Here is a 16884-nt window from a genome sequence, read left to right as displayed (position 1 = left end):
GAAATAGGTTTAGGTCGATATAATATGCAATACAATATATGGGTTCCATGTAAATACACAGGTGAACTGTATGTATGGATTAAAAATGTGTGTGCCACTGGTGTTATGGTGCTGCAGCTGAACCTACTGGGCTGGGGACCATCAACATCCACCTCCTTCAGCTCCCATTTGACCTGAGGGAACCGTGGAGGGATACAGTACTATTTCACACTGTGACTGACAGGATGGAGGTCTGTCTTAGCTGTGCTACAATCTGTTCTCAACTATCCAAATTAGGAGAAGACATAGGGGTTGCCAAAAGACAGGTAAAGACAGGCACCACAGTCAAAAGATAGAGTTGATGGAAATCCATCAGAATGTAATTTATAACTATAGCCACTAGAGGGAGCTAAAAGGCTTTTTTGTTGCTTGTTGTGACTTTGTTTTTTCCCGCTTTGTGGTATTGTTTAGGTATGATACACTTAAATAGTCCACCTGTAACATACCACAACGCAGGAGGAAAAAGAAACAAGACAAAAAAAACATGATAGTTTTCCCATCATGTTAAAATAGATTGAACGGCTATTCACTCGTTTAAACCACCTCATACGCTAAACAAAGCATGTTACTAGTGTTTGAATAAACCATTTTGAAACTATGTTCATACTTTCTCTGAGGCTGTAATCAAATGCTGGAAGGGACTAAAGTCTGACTTTCATTCCGTTCCAAGTTCTCTTCGTGGATATCAAAAAAGGCGGTACAAGCTGAAATCCATGGCTGGGCGTAAGTTCAATGTACAAAAAGAATTGCATTGTATACGTGGATGTCACGACGGTGGTGAATGGACAGTGTAGTAGAACTAGCAGTCCAAACTACTCCTATTAGGACACACTAGAATGTGCAGGTAACAATAGGAACACATTGGCTTTATTATTAGAAATAATGAGGTGGCTCTTAAAAGAGCCTTTGGGGGATGTTGAAATGATAAAGCAACTCAGACCATTTTAGGCGCGTTCTCCGCGAATGCGGCGGGCCAACTGGATGTCCTTGGGCATGATGGTCACCCTCTTGGCGTGAATGGCGCACAGGTTGGTGTCCTCGAAGAGGCCGACCAGGTATGCCTCGCTGGCCTCCTGCAGGGCCATCACAGCAGAGCTCTGGAAGCGCAAGTCGGTCTTGAAGTCTTGAGCGATTTCCCTTACCAGGCGCTGGAAGGGCAACTTGCGAATCAACAGCTCGGTAGACTTCTGGTAACGACGAATCTCTCTCAGGGCTACTGTGCCGGGCCTGTAACGATGAGGCTTCTTCACACCGCCGGTGGCGGGTGCGCTCTTACGAGCCGCCTTTGTGGCGAGCTGCTTCCTCGGGGCTTTGCCACCGGTGGATTTGCGGGCGGTCTGCTTGGTTCTGGCCATGATCTCAGTTTTCTTCTCCGCGAGTCGTAGTTAAAGCTTTCAAGAACGTAATGTGCCTTTTTTATAACGCCAGCTGCCGTGCGCTGATTGGACAGCCTCTCTGGGCTACTTCATTGGCTGGCTATCGCCTCCTTCTCCCCATTGGCTATTAACACGGAGACTGGGATTGGATAAAGCGACAAAAGCAAAAGGGCGCCACTTTACGGAAGGTATAAAAATCCGACCGCCGTTGTATCACACCACTGAGTTACTAAACTAATTCTATACTGAAAATGAGCGGAAGGGGGAAAACAGGAGGCAAAGCAAGGGCCAAAGCCAAGACCCGATCATCTCGCGCCGGTCTCCAGTTCCCAGTGGGTCGTGTTCACAGACTCCTCCGTAAAGGCAACTATGCCCAGCGTGTGGGAGCCGGTGCACCGGTCTACCTGGCCGCTGTGCTCGAGTACCTGACTGCTGAAATCCTGGAGTTGGCCGGCAACGCTGCCCGCGACAACAAGAAGACTCGTATCATTCCCCGTCACCTCCAGCTGGCTGTCCGCAACGACGAGGAGCTCAACAAACTTCTCGGAGGCGTGACGATCGCCCAGGGCGGCGTGCTGCCCAACATCCAGGCAGTGCTTCTCCCTAAGAAGACCGAGAAGGCTGTCAAAGCCAAGTGAAGTCGCCACTGACGTGAATTCTCCCAATAATCCCAAAGGCTCTTTTAAGAGCCACCCACTTCTATCCTTAAAAGCGCAAAGTGTATTTCCATTGTCCTCTGGAATGCGTTTCCATCATCCTCGTGTTCTCCGTTACTTGCGACTACGTGGGCCACCTCCCGAGTTGAGGCACATTCGCCCACATGAAACTCCTTCAAGAAGGAGTCTCGCTTGAAATCTAGCTAATTCAGTCTGATTTGAAGTTGTTGAAGACGTGTTTGGATTGTTAGTTAAAGTTATTCGACGGACGTTGCCGGCTGCAGGTTTTACAGCATGTTATACCGTTATTTGGCATAGTTGTATTACTCTCGACTTATCTTGTGATAGTTTTAATTTAAAACGTGTTTAATTGAAACGCTTCGTGTTGCCCGTGTATGAAGTGTGCTGCATGAATGACCTAGTTTGTCCTCCCTAATAAATAGACGTCCCTGTATAAATGGCTTGATCTCCTCGTAGACTTATACAATAATGGACAGAAAAGAGCAACAGGGCTATTAACCTACTCACTCCTTTCCCTGGTTTCATGCACACCGTCAAACTACAATTATTCTGTTTGATCTGTAAAGACCAACAAATTAAAAAAAAAAAATACCTACCGCTGTGCCACTTAACCCCAACTCAAAACATTGTACGTCGCTTTAGACTTAGAGAGAATGCATGCATGTCTATGGGCGTTTCTCAAAATACAGTTTTACTAATTATTTTAGTTTGTAATTTCAATAATGTATAACCCTACAAAGTAGGCCTACGTATCACGTTGGAGCGAGTCGGGACGGAATTTGGCCACAATGCAAAGGGTCACAGCATGGCGGCGATCAGCTCTGATCATCGACTGCGACAGTCCTGATCCTTACGAACGCGCCCACGGCCTGCGCTGCTCCGCCGCTCTCTCACTACTCCTCTCATTTCAGGCGCCAAAAAGACAATGTTGAATAAACTACGTGTCCATCTGATCCCCGTGCACGCCAGTTGACCATGAACATGCATCAGATAATGAGTTTTACCCTACAGTTGAAATTCATAGCCTCCCATTACCAGTGCTGTGGAAGTGTATTATAATGAAACACCAGCGTGTACAGCACGTTTTCAGTACCATTAGATTAAGTGCTTTATATCGGAATTATTACTGTTGGATGTGCGCCCGCGTGAATCCGGTGGCCATACATGGAGATGCGCTTTTATGGATGGGTGGGTGGCTCTTAAAAGAGCCTTTGTAACGGTAAAGAGGACAGAAAAATGACGTTTACTTCTTCTTGGGGGCTGCCTTCTTCGCCTTGGCAGCCCTGGGCTTGGCAGCTTTGGGCTTGACGGCCTTCTTGGGGCTCTTGGCTGGGGCTTTTTTGGGTGTCGCGGGCTTCTTGGCCTTTTTGGGGCTCTTTGCCACCTTCTTAGCTGCGGGCTTCTTGGCTTTCTTGGGAGATTTCTTGGCGGCTGCAGGCTTCTTAGCTACGGCCTTTTTGGGATTCTTGGCTGCAACCGGCTTCTTGGCTGCAACGGGCTTCTTGGCGGCTACCTTCTTGACCTTCGGGGCGGCGGGCTTCTTAGCTGGCTTCTTTACCTTCGCCTCGGCTGCTTTGTTGATCTTGAAAGATCCAGAGGCGCCAGTTCCTTTGGTCTGTACCAAAGTGCCCTTGGTGACGAGGCTCTTGACGGCGATCTTGACGCGGGAGTTGTTCTTCTCCACGTCGTAGCCGCCGGCAGCCAGTGCCTTCTTGACCGCTGCCAGGGAGACACCGCTCCTCTCCTTGGAGGCGGAAACAGCCGTGACGATAATATATCTGTTTCTATCAGTTGTCACAGGCTGCATCTATCAGTTGTCACAGGTGGCTTTTCAGATTGATGGTTCATCTTATTATAAGTTAGGGCAGTGCCTTCTGTCCAATACTGTTGATTCAGCTGTCTGGTGCCGATTTACACCTTATTGGGGCCACTTTCTGTGGGCCACGGTCATCCCTCCCTGTCCACTCTTCAAAGACTGTTCATTACAAACTTTAGTTTTAATTAAAGACTATGGAGAAAATGTCCGTATGTGTGTCTCAAATAATTAACTTTTTAATTAACACTCCACAATGGCGGCACTGCTACATCCAATAAAGTGATGTCAGACCACACGCCCCACAGCAGGGAAACTGGGCTGGGGGTGAGCGAGTTCCTGAGCATGCGCGGTCAATTTGGTTCGTTGGGGAAACGAGGACGTCAGAGTTCAACGCAGATAATGACGGGAGCCTTGCCTAAACATTTGCATACTCCCCCTACATATACCGGGTGACTACCCGCAGCTTTACATTGGTTCCTGAGAAGCAACGACATCTAGAAAAATGCCCGAACCGGCAGCTAAGTCCGCGCCCAAGAAGGGCTCTAAGAAAGCCGTCTCCAAGACCGCTGTCAAAGGCGGCAAGAAGCGCAGAAAGTCGAGGAAGGAGAGCTACGCTATCTACGTGTACAAAGTCCTGAAGCAGGTCCACCCCGACACCGGCATTTCCTCCAAGGCCATGGGGATCATGAATTCCTTTGTGAACGACATCTTCGAGCGCATTGCCGGAGAGTCATCTCGTCTGGCGCACTACAACAAGCGTTCAACCATCACCTCCAGGGAGATCCAGACCGCCGTGCGCCTCCTGCTCCCCGGTGAGCTGGCCAAGCACGCCGTGTCTGAGGGCACCAAGGCTGTGACCAAGTACACCAGCTCCAAGTAAAGAAGCGGCTTTTCACGCTCCATTCTACCCAAAGGCTCTTTTAAGAGCCACCCACATATTCTATAAAATAATGCAATTCCATGGTGCTATATTTTTGTTTAATGTTCGTATACATTGTGTGCTCGGGATGCGTGCTGTAATTGATCCCCGTATGTGTAATTTGTTGACCATCTCTCTGGGGATCAATGCAGTTGTCTCTATAATCCTGGGGCATTGCGCGCCTTTTCTTATTCTTCTAAGCCCCCCGGTAACGTTAGAGTAAACGGATCGCAGGCTTGGTCGACGGCGAGGATATTTACGATTGATAGTGAGTTATCCCCGTCGGTAGCCGATCACGAAATATGACCATGTAGACTGATTCTAGACTATTAGTAGCCCATTACGGTGGGTGGGATTCAACCCTCTTCTACAGGAAAACAATGCCAGCAGTGTTGGGAGGAGCAGCCATTCTTGCATTGCCTCGCAGCCAGACTCGACGCGAAAATAAATATTTCACAATAGAAACTGAACTTCAAAGCCGTCCGGGACGATTTGAGTGGGAGACCTAGGCTAGGCTACTTGCCCTGCGGACTACAACAAGCTACAACAATTCATTGTAATGTAGTGGCTCGGTGCTAGGTTGATCTGGGATGTTTGGGCTCAAAACAGACTCTCGTCACACATCAAGATTGAATTCACCGATAGCCTACCACAGGGTTCTCAAAGTAGGAGCCAGCACAACCACACAACCTTGTTAAAATGAGGACGAGTGATACAACAGAATAGAATAAAAGAACTTACATTTATTTCAATCGCAGCGAAAGGGACAGTTATACAGACACGCACAAAGAGTATCTGGATAAGCGCACTCCCCTTTGTCGGGAGAGGATATTTATACTGGCTAAGAATGCTAGGCTTGTTCCACACCTCGTGACTAAATATCTGAATACCTGATTGGTTGAAACTACTGTCTATCATGTTGGTCATATGTGCTCATTCCTGTCTAGCCGAGATAGATAAGGATGTTCGGTTAATACATTTTTTGCTGCAACTTGGACAGACGTTTCTTTGTTAGTTGGCCTTGGCCGTCAACATTATCTGCTACGAACAGAGATAATAACACTTTTCCTGCACACTGCATTCTGGAAAACTACAGAAGTGCACAGCAGTATGAAGCTTAACTTCAGGCCTACATACAGACAGGCCTGGCATTTCAACAACCATAATAGCACTTTATCAAGAATAGCTTTCACATTCCCCCCTTTGATCCATACAATGGATCATTCTACTGTTAACATTACTGGTGAATGATGCTAAGCTAAGCTATCAGAATGGGGAACAACAGAGTACTTAAAAACATCTGAATAGCCCAGTGACTTTAAAACAGAGTATGGAACATAATAGAACCTAGTTACTGTACTGTAACTAGTACAATCATAAAACAGTTCAAAATGTCAGTTATGGCATGAGCCTTTAATAGTGAAATTTACAACAGTATTATTGCTTTTTAGGTTGACCCTATTGGTCAGTTTTACTCAGCTTCTTGGTGATTTGGTCTTCAGGACTTCAAAAGTCCTCTCCGGTGCTCAACCTTTAAGTGACTGCCAGCTGGTCTGTCACGGTAGGGAGGTGGTTGTAGCTCTACTAAGCAAGGGCCACGGCTCTCGTGTCTACCCGAGTTAGGAGGTTCCCGTGTGGGGTGTGTTTGTTATCAGTGCCATACTGCATTGAAATTTAGAATTTGAAATTTGGAATTGAAATTTGAAATTTGAAATTGAAATTTGAAATTTGAAATTTGAAATTTCGAATTGAAATTTAAAATTTAAAATTGAAATTTGGAATTTGGAAATTTTGAAGGAGGGGGTCTGAGAATGTGTGTAGGTGCTCTGTAGCTCGACTTTAGCTCGGGCCACGGCTCTCATGTCTACCCGAGCTAGGAGGTTCCTGGGTATGTTGGTTATCAGTGTCTGAGAATGTGTGTAGTATGCTCAGATCTTGCCTGTTTGCTGGTGAATCACTCTGGGGTTAGCCTCATGATATCTCTGGATGTCCCACGCATTCTGCTGTGCTGGAGACAGCGAGGCTTCTTCGTCCTGCAGCAGTACCATTTCGGTGGCGTCTCCTTCCAGGGTGGCTCTGGTTGCTTTGGTGATGAAACACTTGCAGATAGGAATGCCACAGAACACTAGTATTCCAATTAGAAGCAGGAAACTCACGATCATGTAGACTGCTTTCCCCGCCCAGCCAGAGAAGAACTCGGTCAGCCAATGCAGATCTCCTCCGGTGGGGGCAACCTGGCTCAAAACTTGTTCAATCATGGTGGCACTGTGTTTGAGGTAGTTAGTGACATTGTCTTTGGCGTCTGGGATAAAGAAGCAACAACTTATGCCTAACATTTTGCATACTCCACCTTCCTTGGCGGTGGCAACGATAAGCTTACTTTCGTTCATATTGGGCTAGGTGAGCGGGTGGCTTTCGCGCTCTCTGGGGTCTCCTAGGTGCTGGGGTCGGCTCCTCCTCCTCTTCTGGGATCTCCTGAGGGTCCGCGGGCTTTGCGACTGGTTGTTTTTTCCTGACAGGGGAAAGACTGGGAACAGAATGAATGTCAGTTTGTGGGGTGTCGGGTCCCCCCTTTGTGGGTGACTCTGGCTCACACGATGGGAAGTCTCTGGTGGTTTCCTCTGGGATGTCGTCCCCTCTCCAACGCTTCACATGTGCTGTGTGTACCCAGGTTGGTCTCTCCTTCACTCGGACGGCTGTTGGGGTGGCGAGGATGACCTCGTACGGACCTTTCCACCGTGGGTCGGTCCACTTAGTGCGGCCGAACGCTCGGATGAGCACAAAGGATCCTGGGCTGATGGGGTTGTTTGGTTCTGGTGCTGGGTCGTATGCCTGGGCTGTGAGAGTGGATCTGATGACAGAAAATTGTTTAGACAGACATACAGCGAATTCACATGCATTGGGTGGTGGTACCAGGTCTGCTGGTGGGTCCGCCCCTGTGTATGGGGGACGGCCAAACATGCATTCAAAAGGTGTCAGAGGTGTCCCTGACCTTGGCGTGGTTCTCATGGACAGCAGAGCGAGGGGCAGGCACTTGACCCAATTCTGACCGGTTTCAGACATGAGTTTGGCGAGTCTGCTCTTGAGGGTCCCATTGGATCTTTCTACCTGTCCTGCCGACTGTGGGTGATAGCTACAGTGTGTTTTGAGCTCTATTCCCAACAGTTCTGTGGCGTGTGCCAGTATCTCACTGACGAACGGGCTGCCGTTGTCTGAGGAGATTTTCTTGGGTAAGCCAAATGTGGGGAACCAACCTCTGCATAGTGCCTCAGCCACTCCTCGTGCTGTCTCCCGTTTCATTGGGTAAGCCTCCACCCACTTACTATACATGTCCACGACCACCAACGCCACGTTCTTGCCGGCTGCAGGAGTAAGGTGCACAAAATCAAGCATTAGATGAGCTCCTACACCCTGGGCTAAACCCCCATGGTGTCCTGGTGTGTTTTTGAGGCCCCTGGATACATTGTATCGGGCACATGTGATGCAACATTGACAAATTTTCTCTGCTGTTTGTGTGATGCTTGGGCAGTACCATGCTCGGGTAAGGATCTGACTGATCCCCCCTTTGCTCACGTGACCGCGTCCGTGAGCAACGTGACAGTAATATGTGTAATGTTTTCTCGGCATGCATGGTCTACCGTCTGCTGCCCTCCAGATACCGTCTGTTTTGGTGTAGCCCTCCTCCTCCCATAGGGAGGCTTCCACAGGGCCCAGATCAGTCCTATACATTCTCCTAAGCACACTTGATCCTGCAGCCCCCAAACAGTCCTGTCCCTCAACTGGATCCTCCTCCGTCAGCTCCTCTGGTTCCTGTGAGAGAAAGCAAGTGTCACAATTGGAGAGAGAGTTAGGATTAGCTGTCAGGTGGTAACCAGCCGCTCGCTTGGCCTCCTCATCGGCCCGCTGGTTGCCTTTTGATGCTGTGTCTGTTGCATTGGTGTGTGCTATGACCTTGACCACTGCCAGCTGTGAGGGTAGCAGCATAGCTGCGAGTAGGCCGTCAATCAGTTCCCTGTTCTTGATGTTGGTGCCCGCTGATGTTTTGTAACCCCTTCTGGCCCATAGGGCGCCGAAACTGTGACCCACGCCCCACGCATACTTGCTATCAGTAAAAATGGTGACCTTGTTACCACGTGATGCCTCACACGCCTGGGTGAGGGCCCACAACTCTGCCTGTTGTGCCGACCACGTGTCCTGTAGCCTGCCACTGGTCACTACCTCTGTGTCGGAGACAACTGCAAAACCCACATGTTTGTGACCTGTATTGGGATCAATGGAAGCAGAACCATCACAGTAAAGTGCACGTGCGCCCTCCAGGGGCACGTCCTTCAAATCTGCCCTTGGTTTGCACTCCTCGTCGACTCGTTCCACGCAGTCGTGCTCCACCTCCGCCAAGTCGACATCTGGGAGAAGGGTTGCAGGGTTAAGTGTGGTACAGCGGACAACTGACACGTTGGACTGACTCAAGAGAGAACTTTCGTACCGCTGAACACGGGCAGTACTAAGACAGCCTTGCTCTGAAGAGTTAAGGATCGCCGCCACCGCGTGTGAGGCCTGAATGACAACTTTACAGTATCCTACAATCGGAGCACACTTTACCAGAGCGATGTCACACGCCACGACGGCCCGCGTGCACCCAGGGAGCCCCAGCTCGACAGCAGAGAACGCCTGTGAGAAGTAAGCGATTGGTCTGTGTCTTCCCCCATACCTCTGGGTCAGCACACACCTCACATACTTACCGCTCCCATCGACGAACAGGTCGTACTGTTTGGTGGGGTCCTGGTACCCAAGACACGGTGCGGTGGTGAGCGCGGACCTTAGCTCCTCCCACGCCGACTCCATTTCCGGGCTCCAAATCACCTTTTCTCCTGGTTTAAGGGAGAGAAACGGGGTGCGCAGTGTTTTGTCTAACCTGCTGCATTCAGGAATGAAGGTACGACAATAACCAACCATTCCAAGAAAAGAGAGAATTTCCTTCTTGGTCCCTGGTCTTTTCATGGCCAGGATTGCTGTGACCCGGCTTGGTGTGATGCGTTTACCTTCTGCCGTGAGTGTGTGGCCTAAGAACGTGACCTGTTGTGTCACAAGCTGGGCTTTCTTCCTGGATGCCTTGTGGCCTCCTGCCGCCAGCAGGCGTAGGAGCCTCTCGGTCCCTTCCAGACAGCCTTCTCTGGTGGGACAAGCAAGAAGTATGTCATCAACATACTGAATGAGCACCCCACCAGCCGGTGGGACATACTCACGAAGGTCGTTGGATAGAGCAGCGTTGTAGATTGTAGGCGAATTCGTCCATCCCTGGGGACAGCGTGTCCAGGTGTAGCATCGACCGTCAAAAGTGAATGCGAACCAGTGCTGTGATTTGGGGTCGACGGGTACAGAAAAGAAAGCATTTGCCAGATCAATGACAGTGTACCACGTGCAGTCAGGTGTCAAAGGCTCAAATATTGTGTTAGGGTCTGGTACCAAAGGAGCGAGCTTCAAACATACCTCATTCACGGCCCTGAGATCCTGCACAAACCTCCACTCTGGTGGCTGACCTGCTTCCTGGTGCTTTTTTACTGGGAAGATGGGTGTGTTAACAGGGCTTCCTTGTGGTAGATCTCTAATCACCCCCGCTTTTAACAACTCTTCCAGCACCGGCCTTACCCCCTTTTCTGCCTCCTTTGAGATGGGGTATTGCTTTACCCGCACGTTGGGCGCCTGGGCCCCTCCGTCTCTGTTGGATACCACCACTGGGGTGGCTGACCTGACTTTCCCTATATCATATTTCCCTGATGCCCAGATACAGTGGGGTAACTTAGCTAACATGTCCCCTACATCGGCTGATTCTTCTTCGGTCTTCAGGTACTGTGGATCAAAAATTGCCATTACATCTCTGCTCATTATCAACATCATGGGGTCAAACAGTTTCAATCTATATACAAGTTCACCATACATCAAGAGGGAGGTTACCTCACCGAACTGAGTATAACCCTCCTTCTTGTGTTTACCCCCACTCCACAGCCATTCACAGGCCCCAGTGAAACCTCCGAGGCTAACCCATGCATCCATCCGCCCTTTGGTGAGAGAAACATGGGGCACCCCCTCCTGGACGGCGGCCACAAAGTCGTGTGCCTCGGCGTCTCCTAGGGTGACTCCTGCTGTGGTGATAGAGTCGCTGAAATAGATGCTGTTAACCCTGCCTGTGCCTAGCTTGGGACCTGCTCCATCTACATCCCTTACCCATTCTTCAACTTCCTCCTTGCTTGCTGTAACCTGCATAGTGACATGTGGTGTTTGCACTGTGCAAATAGGTGTGTCTGCGGTCATGTCCTCCCTAAAATTATTAGCCATAAGTGCCAGTAGGTCCCCATCCTCCTCTGCTAACTCCAGGACAAGGGCAAACCGGTCCTGCTCATCTAACATTAGCCTGAACTCAGTGTCTGTGTCTGGATGTGGTATGTGTGCTTTGACTCCGGCATCTGTAACTACTAAATTTAGGTTGAGTTTGCACATGATGTCCCTTGCCAGCAAATTCATGGGACACCCTTTGCTAAAGATAAATGAATGCTCAAAATCAATTGATGCTGGATCAGTGTGAAACGTGCATTTTATTGGCAGAGTGAGTGGTTCAGTCATGGAGGCCCCAGACGCGTTTCTAGTGGTTCTGGTCTCTCCCGACAGTGTAGGTCTGAAATTACAGTGGTTAGCACATAACACAGACGTGGTAGCACCGGAGTCAACAAGAAACATTATGTCCTGATCTTCGATTGTCAAAAGAACAGTGGGCAATCGTCTGTGTGCTCCCTCAATCATAGTGTATACTCCCTCGGTGTGCGTATCAGTGCTAAGTGTACCTTCAGCCTTGTCGGAAAAGGGAGGGACGGTCGAGTCGTGCCAATCATCAAAGACTCCCTCCCTGGCCTCCTCGCCCCGTCATGCGACGTCATTGCGGTTGGCTGGTTTCCAGGTGCCTCCGGATCCTCCGGTTCCTTGGTTCTGCCTTGGACGGTCCTGTTTGTATTGTGAAACATCGTTATGAACCTGGAAGGGCCCTCTCCCTGCTCTACCTGTGTCTCCTTCGCGGTTCTGATGCCTCCTCCTCCACTCTCTCTGCTGTTCCGTCTCTGGATTTGGACAGTCCCGAATCATGTGGCCCTCCTCCTTACAGTTGAAGCACCTCATTGGTCCGTACGGGCCTCTCGGTGGCCCGCTCCTGGTCCGCTCCTTCCCCTGCACCGTTGGCTGCTGGCGTGGCCCCCTGGGCGGGTCGTGGAGCCTGGCGTGAGCATCAGACATAACCATAGTTAGTGCAGTGTTCAGACTTGCCTTGCTTTTGGCCTCCTTCTTTTTCTCCTGCTCGACAGCCTCGGCATCCTTCACGTTCTGCTGCTTCTCGGCGTGTCTGGCGTGGATGATGAGGTCGTGTGCCGTGGGATTGTCATCATAGCCAATCCAGGTCTGGGTCACCCGCTGTGAGAGGGCGGGCTTCATCCCCTTTAGGGCCATGCCCACGAGCGTGGATCCATACCCCTCCATTTGGTCGTTCATACGGAAGTGATCAGCGATACTTTTCTTCAGCCGGTCTATGTAGGTCGTCACCGGCTCCTCTGCTCCCTGTACGCAGTTGGTTACTTTTGTGGGGTCTCGGCTGACGGGCCAGATGAGAACCAGGTTCCGGCGGAGGTCTCTCAGGAACTGCTGCATCTGGTGGTTTGCCAGACTGCCTCCTGGTGCTTCGACCCAATTCGTGCCTGGCGGTACGACCCGGAACACCCGGAGATTCAGCCGGTCCCACAGCGCCCCTGGTCCAGCGGTTTTGTAGATGATACGCACGAGGTCCTGGACAGTGAGGAGGCAATCACTAGAAAGTTTGGTTAATTGTCTAGCATACCCTTCAGAATCTGTCTTTAGTGGGGGTAGTTGCAATATCATTTCATGAATGTCAGTGGGAGACATAGCCCGATGGACTAAACTCATTGTTCCGTTTGCATTAGGGAGCTCAATCATCGGGTACTGTCCCTCCTCTGCCTCCTCCTCTTCTGACACGGATGCTCCGAACCCGGTGTCGGAGTCTTCAGGGCCGCCGCAGGCACCCCCTGAGTGGGGGGTGGACGCGGCCTGTGGAACCCTTGGGGCGGGTGTCTGTGGTGCTGGAGAGAAGTTATGAGATGTCATTAATTTGTTAAAATTGTCCTCGGATAGTTTACTTTTTTGTATGTAGTTGGTGATGAGTTTTATGGCCGCCTCCGCGGTGGACATTGAGGGTGGCCCTGATTGTAGCGGTTCCCTGGCCTGGTACGACCCCTGCTGGTAGGCGGGTGGAGATGACTGTTGCTGAGCTGCTGGCTGCAGCGGGCCTTGTGCCTGGACAGAGAGAGAGAGATTGGGGTAGAGAGAGGGCACTGATGCCGGTTGGGCGCTCGCTGACGGAGGTGGAGGTGGAGCTGGAGCTGCTGGCTGCAGCGGGACTGGGGTGGCGAACGGACTATATTCATCATCTCTGTGAGCCTGATCAGCTTGAAACGATCCGATCGTGTCTCCCCCCTGACTGGAAAACAAGGTAATCTCACATCCCCCCTGACGGTTCTTAGCCTCTTTTTCCCAGAGACCGAGAACCGTACAAACATCACTCTCTAACTTAAACCTTCTCCTTTCCTTCTCTGTCATCTCTTCCACTTTCTCCTTCACGCCTTGTATCACACTTATTGCAAACGTACCGTTAGCGGGCCAGCCTATTTTATCGAGGTTGCGGAGGCCGACCACGCTACGGACGCCTTGCGTCTCTTTCATATAATCGTAACATTTACTCTGAGAGCAGAGGTCAGCGAGTGTCTTGCCTGCTTGTGCGCCCATATTTCAAGCACCTCCGGTCTCTTAATGCACACAACACAACAATCGCTTCAATCACACGTCTTAACAAGTGCTAAGTAATAGTAGTCTAACAGTAGTAGTACAATAGTAAAAGAATGGTACCTTAGTCAGAACAGAAACGTACTCTATGTGGAACAAGCAACACTGTTTAATATCAGAGTCGTAATGGTTCTATTTCACACCTGGTTCTATTTCACACCGCTCCGATATTAAACCTTCACACAGTCAATGAAATCGAAAACCCAACCAAAAGAATAATTCTTCAACAACTAGGATGTTAAACACAGGCGCAGCACTTCTCTGTGAGCATATAACCGGTGTTTTGGGTGCGGGAATTCTTGGTCTATAGACGGACAGCACTTCTCTGTGAGCTATATGGTTATAATGTAGCGAGCATTATAACTTCACCGTTGCAACCAATGTCATGTGTGGACCTCTTTAATCTCTCTATATTCTATGCTTACGTCATTAAGCGCAGCCCTAGACATATACTCTCATTAAAAAGGAATTTTTAACTCTGTGGACAATAGATGTACGTTTCGGAACTTACTTGAATGACAGAAAAGCAAAAGTCCTCCAGCTGTGTTAGTTGGCTCTCCTATCGATGGTTTCCGGGCTTCCCTGGCCGTCTGAGCCACCTGCGTTCGCCGTCAACCTCGTCCGACGACGGCTTGGCTATTAGAGTTGATGCGTGAAGGGTGATCAATCCAACGGAGGTGCACTCAGACGGGCAGATCAGCTGGAATCCACACTTCTGACACCAGTAATGTAGTGGCTCGGTGCTAGGTTGATCTGGGATGTTTGGGCTCAAAACAGACTCTCGTCACACATCAAGATTGAATTCACCGATAGCCTACCACAGGGTTCTCAAAGTAGGAGCCAGCACAACCACACAACCTTGTTAAAATGAGGACGAGTGATACAACAGAATAGAATAAAAGAACTTACATTTATTTCAATCGCAGCGAAAGGGACAGTTATACAGACACGCACAAAGAGTATCTGGATAAGCGCACTCCCCTTTGTCGGGAGAGGATATTTATACTGGCTAAGAATGCTAGGCTTGTTCCACACCTCGTGACTACATATCTGAATACCTGATTGGTTGAAACTACTGTCTATCATGTTGGTCATATGTGCTCATTCCTGTCTAGCCGAGATAGATAAGGATGTTCGGTTAATACATTTTTTGCTGCAACTTGGACAGACGTTTCTTTGTTAGTTGGCCTTGGCCGTCAACATTATCTGCTACGAACAGAGATAATAACACTTTTCCTGCACACTGCATTCTGGAAAACTACAGAAGTGCACAGCAGTATGAAGCTTAACTTCAGGCCTACATACAGACAGGCCTGGCATTTCAACAACCATAATAGCACTTTATCAAGAATAGCTTTCACAGTAACAACACATTTCAGATCGGAATAACGGCGAAAACGTATTTTCCTCTTAGAAACTCCGCTAGCTGATGGTCTTACTTTAATTGTTGACGTAATTCGATAGCGGCACTCGGTTGATTTTATTAACGCTACCGCTCGTGAGCTGCAATTGTGTACAGCACTTAGAATATCTTACAATACTTAATCTGGAGCTTTTAAATAAAATGTATTCGTACATTTACTATGAGCATCTATTGCACATGCTTACAATACTTAATCTGGAGCTTTTAAATAAAATGTATTCGTACATTTACTATGAGCATCTATTGCCCATGACTGAGCATTCGACATAGGAGACATGGCTTGTAATATGGCTTGTAATTGTAGATGTGGGTGGCTCTTAAAAGAGCCGTTGGGTCGGTATGGCACAAATTATCCAGAAAACGCTTATCCGCCAAAGCCGTACAGGGTGCGTCCCTGGCGCTTCAGAGCGTAGACCACATCCATGGCGGTGACGGTCTTTCTCTTGGCGTGCTCGGTGTAGGTCACGGCATCACGGATGACGTTCTCCAGGAACACCTTCAGAACACCGCGGGTTTCTTCGTAGATCAGGCCAGAAATACGCTTCACGCCACCACGACGAGCCAGACGACGGATCGCAGGCTTGGTGATGCCCTGGATGTTATCACGAAGAACCTTGCGATGGCGTTTGGCGCCTCCCTTGCCGAGTCCTTTTCCTCCCTTACCGCGGCCTGACATTTTTCACACTTCGTCTATCAAGTTATCAGCTTGACTGCTGGACTCCAGAAGTGTGGCGTGTTTATTATGTCGTGAATGCGGATGTGATTGAACACAGTGGGCGCATTTTTCTGCCTGGGTGGAGCCCCACCAGATAGAACCTCCTACCTCAGCCCAACCCTTCAAGCAGCACGTCCTCAACCAGGCCAGGTCCAGCCTGGCCTATGTGCGTGGCTGGCTTGCTTCTGTTAAAGTCCCAGTTAACCAAAATCAGAGATTTGCTTGAAAACACATTCTATGTGTTAGTGATGCATTGCTGATAACATGTAAAAATGGGATGAACCATGTGTAGTACTGAATTGTGAAGTTAGACCAGTTTTGTTTTTTTGACCAGTTTTGATTTCTGGATTTTCTGGGCGGGCTTAAAATGGTACTTGTTGACGTAGAGCGGTGTTCTTAGCATATCCCCGCCCTAACATTCTATAAAGCTAGAACGGATTTAAATCTTCGGTTCTCCTGCTCAATCTTGAGTCTAGAATTAGCTAGTTTTAACCAGCAGTCTAGAATTAGCTAGTTTTTCTTAGTTAGCAATGCCTATGCATAAAACTAAACGAAAACGCATCCTTCCTGGATGCCAGCAGGAATGGGATGATAAGGTCTCCTTCTTTCAACTCCCGAGTAAAGCTGAAATGAGAAGCAAATGGTTAGCATTTTTGAAGAGCCATGGTGTTACAGAGGAGTCTGTCACCGCTAGCGCCCGCCTCTGCAGCAAACATTTCACTCCTGAAAGCTTCTGCAATTATAATATGAGGCTTTTGGGTTTCACGGACTCACGACTGGTCCTGGTGAATTCGGCGGAGCCAACCATCTCCCTCCCCGGCCTCCATTCTCCTCCTGTCGCATCAACCTTTGGTGCCGACACCGCTGCCTTGTGTGCTTATAGCTAATTAACGTTATAACGTTAGCTAGGTAACGTAAGCAATAGGAAAATACACTGCTACGTTAATATACAAAATGTGTCTTGACATTTATGTGGTAATGTCAGCTATGATGAATTATATGTAATCTTAGGAGGAATTATAGCTAA

At 49.1% G+C, this 16884-nt stretch overlaps 5 protein-coding genes across 5 annotated transcripts in view; 2 read left to right on the top strand and 3 right to left on the bottom strand.

Annotated features, from left to right (window-relative positions):
• Positions 1-983: 983 nt before the first annotated feature.
• Positions 984-1394, bottom strand: LOC311321587 (histone H3.2; the record flags this gene model as incomplete). Its single annotated transcript, XM_084453581.1, has 1 exon — positions 984-1394. One exon carries the CDS (start codon positions 1392-1394, stop codon positions 984-986), a length of 411 nt encoding a protein of 136 aa, XP_084309707.1.
• A 272-nt stretch (positions 1395-1666) lies between these two features.
• Positions 1667-2053, top strand: LOC311321771 (histone H2A-like; the record flags this gene model as incomplete). The annotated part of the gene is made up of 1 exon (XM_084453782.1): positions 1667-2053. The coding sequence occupies one exon, from the start codon at positions 1667-1669 to the stop codon at positions 2051-2053; it is 387 nt and encodes a 128-aa protein (XP_084309908.1).
• Positions 2054-3335: 1282 nt separating this feature from the next.
• The window catches only part of LOC311321810 (histone H1-like), a gene marked incomplete at both ends in the record, with an annotated part of 149988 nt that continues 136439 nt past the window's right edge, over positions 3336-16884 (bottom strand). Inside the window, one exon of the mRNA XM_084453825.1 lies at positions 3336-3860. Within this exon, the coding sequence (XP_084309951.1) occupies positions 3336-3860 (525 nt within the window). The remainder of the gene's footprint in view (positions 3861-16884) is intronic.
• LOC311321869 (histone H2B-like) lies at positions 4411-4788 on the top strand (the record flags this gene model as incomplete). Its single annotated transcript, XM_084453884.1, has 1 exon — positions 4411-4788. The coding sequence occupies one exon, from the start codon at positions 4411-4413 to the stop codon at positions 4786-4788; it is 378 nt and encodes a 125-aa protein (XP_084310010.1).
• On the bottom strand, positions 15507-15818 carry LOC311321917 (histone H4; the record flags this gene model as incomplete). Its single annotated transcript, XM_084453931.1, has 1 exon — positions 15507-15818. One exon carries the CDS (start codon positions 15816-15818, stop codon positions 15507-15509), a length of 312 nt encoding a protein of 103 aa, XP_084310057.1.

The sequence above is a fragment of the Borostomias antarcticus genome (assembly GCF_949987555.1).
Source record: "Borostomias antarcticus genome assembly, chromosome: 19".
Taxonomy (NCBI): domain Eukaryota; kingdom Metazoa; phylum Chordata; class Actinopteri; order Stomiiformes; family Stomiidae; genus Borostomias; species Borostomias antarcticus.
This window is presented reverse-complemented; position numbering and strand designations above follow the sequence as displayed.